The 8,254-nt window shown below is 45.8% G+C and overlaps 2 protein-coding genes across 2 annotated transcripts; both read right to left on the reverse strand.

Annotated features, from left to right (window-relative positions):
- Positions 1-1,609: 1,609 nt before the first annotated feature.
- On the reverse strand, positions 1,610-2,479 carry LOC311045217 (kelch domain-containing protein 3-like; the record flags this gene model as incomplete). Its single annotated transcript, XM_084057016.1, has 1 exon — positions 1,610-2,479. One exon carries the CDS (start codon positions 2,477-2,479, stop codon positions 1,610-1,612), a length of 870 nt encoding a protein of 289 aa, XP_083913142.1.
- A 2,612-nt stretch (positions 2,480-5,091) lies between these two features.
- LOC311045218 (kelch domain-containing protein 3-like) lies at positions 5,092-7,075 on the reverse strand (the record flags this gene model as incomplete). The annotated part of the gene is made up of 2 exons (XM_084057017.1): positions 5,092-5,189; positions 6,241-7,075. 2 exons carry the CDS (start codon positions 7,073-7,075, stop codon positions 5,092-5,094), a joined length of 933 nt encoding a protein of 310 aa, XP_083913143.1.
- Positions 7,076-8,254: the final 1,179 nt, after the last annotated feature.

Raw genomic sequence — 8,254 nt, forward strand, 5'->3', positions numbered from 1 at the left:
GCATGATAGCCAGGGGCGTGTGCGACCGCCAACGGCAGACCAAACACATTAAACTACTTAGAGCTCCTGGCCGTGTTCCTGGCCTTACGCCACTTGCTCCCATTCCTGTGCGCGAGTCACGTGTTGGTCAGGACAAACAAAATGTCAACGCTGTGCTATATCAACAGGCAAGGAGGCACGGGGTCTCGTATCCTGAACGAGCTAGCACACAGACTACTTATCTGGAGCGAACCACGACTGCTCTCTCTCTCAGAGCATCACACGTGGCGGGACTCCAGAACGAGGGAGTAGATCTGATATCCAGGGGGAAATGCCATTACGCGGAATGGTCACTTCACCCCGTCATAGCAGAACAGATCTGGGCTCGTTTTGGGCGACCTCAGACAGATCCGTTTGCCTCACAAGATGACGCAAAATGTCGCTTCTTCTTTTCAGTAAGGGGGGGCAGCACTTCTGGGCCTGGACGCACTGGAGCACGTGTGGCCCAGGACGTTGCTGTACGCTTTCTCCCCACTGTCTCTCATCGCTCCTACACTCGAGAGAGTGAGGACGGAGGGCTTGAGGATGATACTAGTGGGCCCAGCTTGGCACTGCCGGTGCCAGTTGGTGTGGTGGCTCATTACACCAGAGGGATGGCCAGGGAGTTTCTCCTCAGTAAATGTTTGACATCCGGTTGGTGTACTTCAAAATAAGCTAGAATCGTCAAGTAAAAACGAAATTTGAATATAATTCAAAATAAAAAGTTGTTTTCTGAAGAATGCTCACTGCTAAACTTTAGATTTAGATATTAGCTAATACCGAGGTATGACAATTTATCAATCAGCAAATAATATCAGGAAATGTAAACTTAACAATATGTTAAATTATGTCCTGATAACCTCATGAAGGTATACATAGGTCTATCTTCTTGATTCTTCTCTCAAAGTGCACTAGTGTGATGCAAATGCAATGGGATGATACCCACTGACCACAAGGTCTGACTACCCCCCACCACCCCAACAAGGCCAGATTAGATTAGATTCTTGGCCAGCCAAACCATTTGCTGAATGTTGTATGAAGGAGTTGAAGCTCGACTGATGGGTTTACCATTTTTTATCCGTGTCTCAATGTGAAAACTAGGAACAAAAACAGACAATACATGAATCAAAAGTCAATTAAACATCGTTGCATCAATAAACCTGGCAAAACATGTCTGTCCATGTCCTAATTATTATGAATACGTTGCACATTATCCATTTCATGAGTCCTGTAACCGACCATTTGACCATCCTTCCAGGTCCTCAAAATCACACGTGACCTCAGACGCCATTGGAATTCCTTTCCAATGGCTTTCTTTATTTAACGTCTCTGGGTATGTTGCTAATGTCATTTCCTCTTCTGTTTCCTGTCTGTCTCCACCGTATCCGATTCTAACTAACTCGGACACAGGCTTGCTTTGTTTGGATTTAACTACAGCCCTACTAGTCATGGCTCTCAGTTCCCACCTGGTGTCGTGTGGGAGTTCTGACTGATCCAGACCGTACTGAATAACTGCTAGCTTACACAACGTCTTCAGACTAGGACTCAAGTCTAGGATTTGCAGGTCATTGGGTCGGCGTCCCCCAAAGAGTTAGATGCGATTTCCCACCACGCAACAGCAATTCCAAACGACTGGACCCGGTCCGTTCCCCTTTGGCTCAACCTTCGTCCAAGAAAAGGTCTCTGGGTTGAATTTCCACAGGTCAGTTAAGGTAGCTCGCCAGGTTTGAACACCAATTATGTACACCTCTCTATTGTAGGCAAAGGCTGAATGCCTTTCTGGACAAAACTGTGCAGAAGGTGTGCTCAGCCAGAAGTTGGTCTCGGTGTCAAACACTCTGATGTAGTTGTAGCTCTGGCTCCCATTACCCCCAAATACAAACATCTTTGTCCCGATGATGGTGGCAGAGTGCCGGTGTGAAGCAGGTGGGGGAGTTCCTCTGGTGTTAATTACAGACCAGACCATTGCGGTGGTGTCCAACCTGTAGGTGTCATTAATGCATCCACCCTGCCTAGTTGGCTTGATGTATCCTCCATGAATATACATGACCTTCCCCAAGACACAAGCTGAGTGGTCAACCCTCTCATCTGGAACAGTCCCAGACACCCTGGGTTTGAACCAGCTGTGGGTGTCCACATTAAATGCATACACGTTTCTGGAAGGAGGATACCCTCCCCAGATGTACACATTATGTTCTATCAGCACAGCTGTGTGGCCCTCCCACAGCTTGCTTTTACCAATGACGGCATCTTGTTCTCTTCCAATTGTCATTTTGTTCAACACCCTCCAGCGTAAAGACTCTGTGTTGAAAACGTAGGCCTCAATCTCAATCCAGGTGCCGTTATAATTATCACAACGGCACCGTCCAAAACCGTACACCTTGTGCTGCACTGCAGCATCAGCAATAATGGCGCATTCGTGTTGTCCTTTTCCATTCACATATACCGTCCAGCGGAACATTTCTCACACTGTAAATCTGTCTGAATCCGTAAATACTCGCTCTGAACAACACTGGAGTCCTAATGTGAGCATTTATCGCTTCTATGCTTCAGTGGCACAGATGTCACGCAATGCTTGGCCAATCCACAAAGGTTATGGTAATGATTACCATGTCTTATGCCACGTTTTCACTGAAGTACCAGAATTTTTCCAGCAAAGTAATTAGATTCAAAGAACACCAGTGGTGTAAAGTAACTAGTAAATGTACTCAATTACTGTAGGCTACTAGTAAAGATTTTAGGTGTTTATTTTACTTTACTAGAGTATTTCCAATTTCCAGTACTTTTACTTCTACTCCACTACATGTTGAGGAATACAAATCTTTTGAAAATAGTAGATCTATAAGCTACAAGTGTGTAGAAGAGCATGGCTTGGGTACCAGGCGACGCACCAGATCCATCGTCGACAGCATCCAGCAGAAGGCGCGCAAGAGGTACAACCACCTGATGTCCGGCATGGATCGGCACACCCAGCGTGTGGCCTGCCTAATCCGGGACCATGGCATACGTGCCCTCAACGAGGGCGTGGACTTCTGTACAGTCTGTGGAGCCACAGACCTGAGGTACTTCCGCGAAGAGACAGCGTACTGCGAGGACGTCGAGGTCCTCTCTTCCTCCTCCACCTCGCTGGATGGATCCGATGAGGATGGACTCCTCATACCCTAACTTTTTCCCTGTTCTACGGGCCGGGCAGAGCAGGAGGTACACGGTATACAAGCTCACTCACCGGACCCACAGACACAGACGTTTATACATTTCTGCACAGAATGTAAAATATCTCTGCCAAAGTGTTTCAATAAAAATTCATGTTCAGTACCAAAACCACCTGATTCTTTCAGGGGCAAGGATACTAGTGACAGATTTAAATCACTCTCAGAACTTAAGGGACATGGGTCCGCTGCCTCGGGGTCCACAGAACACCCCAGGGCAGTGGGACGTTTTCTCTCTAAGGATGTTGAACAAACACCTCAAAGTGTTTGTTTGAAAGAAAAAAAAAATCAGCATGCTAACCACAGCATCCCTGCTACGCACAACACGCCAGGGCGAGTGGTATACGGCAATCGACCTAAAGGACGCTTATTTTCACATTCCCATTTATCCGCCGCACAGGAAGTTCCTACAGTTCGGATTCAGGGGACGGGTCTACGAGTACACAGTACTGCCCTTCGGCATGTCACTTCGGCATGTCACTCAGCCCGAGAGTTTTCGTCAAATGTACGATCGCCGCGATCACCCCCCTCCGGAGAGAGGGCATTCGCCTGTCTACGTACATAGACGACTGGTTACTGCAGGCAGACTCAGAACCCGAGGCGCAGCAGTACACGTGGAGAGTAGTGGATCATCTATTGAAACTAGGTTTCAGGATCAACCACGCATAGCTCTAGACTCTGTGTCGTTTACAGCTCGCCTATCACCAGAAAGGATCCAATCTTTCACATTCACAACTTGCATGAGGATGACGGGTCTCATGTTCTCGGCCATCGTGCTAATACACATGGCGAGGCTACACATGAGGCCGTTCAAATAGGGATGACGGCACTGGGTATTCCCAGTCACCATCCCTATTAGGGGTGTGCCGATATATCGTCCCGCGATATATCGCGATACGTTTTCGCGACGATATGTATCGTTTTGGAAAAAAAAAATATCGTTTTTTGAAAAAAAAAAAAAAAAAAAAAAAAATGTTTTATTTTTACAATCTTAATAATCAGGCATGCAAACGGCCCCGAAGTGAAAAGAGTGACAACATGTTTTTTTTTCGGGTCAGGTGTCATACTATTTGGATTCAAAACGGCTATTGTAGCTGAAAAGCTACAAGTTTGCATGTCTGAATAATGCAAAAACAGAATTATTTGTTTGCATTTTCTTTTTTTGTCCTCCATATATTTTCATAATAAAAAAAGTGCGTATCGTATCGTATCGAAATCGTATCGAAGTTGTGAGCCAAATATCGTATCGTATCGTTTCGTGAAATTAGTGTATCGGCACACCCCTAGTCCCTATAGCAGAGTGCTAGTCACACGTGAAGGTGTAGCAGAACTCGACCAGTGGAGACCACATCAGGCGTAACGATGGGCATGATCACCTCCAGAGAAGTGATGACCACAGATGCCAACCTGACAGGGTGTGGTGCCACCTAGAACGGCAGGATAGCCAGGGGCGTGTGCGACCGCCAACGGCAGACCAAACACATAAAACTACCTAGAGCTCCTGGCCGTGTTCCTGGCCTTACGCCACTTTCTCCCATTCCTGTGCGCGAGTCACGTGTTGGTCAGGACAGACAAAATGTCAACGCTGTGCTATATCAACAGGCAGGGAGGCACGGGGTCTCGTATGCTGAACGAGTTAGCACACAGACTACTTATCTGGAGCGAACCACGACTGCTCTCTCTCAGAGCATCACACGTGGCGGGACTCCAGAACGAGGGAGTAGATCTGATATCCAGGGGGAAATGCCATTACGCGGAATGGTCACTTCACCCCGTCATAGCAGAACAGATCTGGGCTCGTTTTGGGCGACCTCAGACAGATCCGTTTGCCTCACAAGATGCCGCAAAATGTCGCTTCTTCTTTTCAGTAAGGGGGGGCAGCACTTCTGGGCCTGGACGCACTGGAGCACGTGTGGCCCAGGACGTTGCTGTACGCTTTCTCCCCACTGTCTCTCATCGCTCCTACACTGGAGAGAGTGAGGACGGAGGGCTTGAGGGCTTCTCCTCAGTAAATGTTTAACTTCCGGTTGGTGGACTTCAAAATAAGCTAGAATCGTCAAGTAAAAACAAATTCAAAACAATTGAAAATTTGAAAATAATTCAAAATAAAAAGTTGTTTTCTGAAGAATGCTTAGTTTTCACTGTTGCTAAACTTAAAATATAAAACCTATAGTCCGGATTTTGTATCGCTATTTAGATATTAGCTAATACCGAGGAATGACAATTTGTCAATCAGCAAATAATATCAGGAAATGTAAACTTAACAATATGTTAAATTATGTCCTGATAACCTCATGAAGGTATACATAGGTCTATCTTCGTGATTCTTCTCTCAAAGTGCACTAGTGTGATGCAAATGCAATGGGATGATACCCACTGACCACAAGGTCCCCCAACCACCCCAGCAAGGCCAGATTAGATTAGATTCTTGGCCAGTAAAACCATTTGCTGAATGTTGTATGAAGGAGTTGAAGCTCGACTGATGGGTTTACCATTTTTTATCTGTGTCTCAATGTGAAAACTAGGAACAAAAACAGACAATACATAAATCAAAAGTCAATTAAACATCATTGCATCAATAAACCTGGCAAAACATGTCTGTCCTGTAACCGACCATTTCACCATCCTTCCAGGTCCTCAAAATCACACGTGATCTCAGACGCCATTGGAATTCCTTTCCAATGGCTTTCTTTTTTTAACGTCTCCGGGTACGTTGCTAATGTCATTTCCTCTTCTGTTTCCTGTCTGTCTCCACCGTATCCGATTCTAACTAACTCGGACACAGGCTTGCTTTGTTTGGATTTAACTACAGCCCTACTAGTCATGGCTCTCAGTTCCCACCTGGTGTCGTGTGGGAGTTCTGACTGCTCCAGACCGCACTGAATAACTGCTAGCTTACATAATGTCTTCAGACTAGGACTCAAGTCTAGGATTTGCAGGACATTGGGTCGGCGTCCCCCAAAGATGATGATGCGATCTCCCACCACGCAACAACAATTCCAAACGACCGGACCCAGTCCGTTCCCCTTTGGCTCAACCTTCGTCCAAGCAAAGGTCTCTGGGTTGAATTTCCACAGGTCAATCAAGGTAGCTTTCCGGGTGTGACCACCAATTATGTACAGCTCTCTATTGTAGGCAAAGGCTGAATGCCTTTCTGGACAAAACTGTGCAGAAGGTGTGCTCAGCCAGGAGTTGGTCTCAGTGTCAAACACTCTGATGTAGTTGTAGCTCTGGCTCCCATTACCCCCAAATACAAACATCTTTGTCCCGATGATGGAGGCAGAGTGCCGGTGTGAAGCAGGTGGGGGAGTTCCTCTGGTGTTAACTACAGACCAGACCATTGCGGTGGTGTCCAACCTGTAGGTGTCATTAATGCATCCACCCTGCCTAGTTGGCTTGATGTATCCTCCATGAATATACATGAGCTTCCCCAAGACACAAGCTGAGTGGCCGACCCTCTCCTCTGGAACAGTCCCAGACACCCTGGGTTTGAACCAGCTGTGGGTGTCCACATTAAATGCATACACGTTTCTGGAAGGAGGATACCCTCCCCATATGTAGACATTATGTTCTATCAGCACAGCTGTGTGGCCCTCACACCGCTTGCTTTTACCAAAGAAGTCATCTTGTTCTCTTCCAATTGTCATTTTGGTCAACTCCCTCCAGCGTAGAGACTCTGTGTTGAAAACGTAGGCCTCAATCTCAATCCAGGTGCCGTTATAATTACCACAACGGCACCGTTCAAAGCCGTAAACCTTGTGCTGCACTGCAGCATCAGCATCAGCATCAGCAATAATGGTGCATCCGTTTTGTTCTTTTCCATTCACATATACCGTCCAGCGGAACATTTCTCACACTGTAAATCTGTTTGGATCCGTAAAGACTTGCTCTGAACAACACTGTAGTCCTAATGTGCGCATTTATCGCTTCTATTGCTTCAGTGGCACAGATGTCACGCAATGCTTGGCCAATCCACAAAGCCAATCAGGAAATGAAGCCTCACGCTATCAAGCTCAACGCTGCTTCTACTCCCCTACATCTTGAGGAATACAAATCTTTTGAAAATAGTAGATCTATAAGCTACAAGTGTGAGCTTGTAGATCGGCTATTTTCAAATAGCCAAAATATATACAGTATGTATTAAAAGATTAAATAGATTTTTGTTGCTATATACTGTACATAGCAACAAGAATCCAAAAAGGGGTTCCCGGCTTGAAAGGTATAGTTACGTAATGGGGTTCCAGGTCTAAATGGGTTAACTATCAACAATCATGTCGTGCCTAGCAATGTACATTCCCTTATATCAGAGGTCTTCAACAGGGGGTCCGGGACCCCTAGGGGGTCCTCAAAGTTACTACAGGGGGTCCGTCTTTGTGTGATATGATATTTTTTACATTAACCACTTGAACCCTAGCATCCCTTTTCTGAGGAGAACTTTAGCCAAAAATAGCAGAGCTTGTAGATCGGCTATTTTTGAGTGGCTATTTTTAAGAGGTTTGGTGTAGAGGGAAAAAAGAGCAGACCAAGTAAAACAAAAAAGATGACGCACAATTGTATACATACAGCAGAGGGGGTCCCTGCTTCATCTCTCTCAGCTAGGGGGTCCTTGGCCTGAAAACGTTGAAGACCCCTGCCTTATATACATAGCAGCCATGCAGATTATGTGACAGAGTTTCAGTACCTGGATTGTGGTCATGGTGCAGACAATGAGGACGAAACGTATTAGGGAACCACAGAGAAAGATTGAGTCTGGTTGGAAGGACCAACACAGTCTTGTTGTTAACTAGTCGTACGAACGCTTGTTTTATTGTTGTATTGTTTTATTGGATCTTGTTTAGTCGATACAATTATTTGTTTTAGCTCGTGCTCATTTGATTTAGCTATTTTGTCTCATCTGTTTAAGGAAATAGGTAGCTGATATATGACACTCTTACCTTAGCACTAGGTATACTCTTGGTTGCTTGTTTTTGCAGAAAATGCACTTAAGACTTCTGGTGATAAGTAGTTTTCGTTCCCTACCTATGTTG

This window comes from Gymnoscopelus microlampas (genome assembly GCF_963454915.1).
Source record: "Gymnoscopelus microlampas genome assembly, chromosome: 5".
In the NCBI taxonomy this organism is placed as follows: Eukaryota; Metazoa; Chordata; class Actinopteri; order Myctophiformes; family Myctophidae; genus Gymnoscopelus; species Gymnoscopelus microlampas.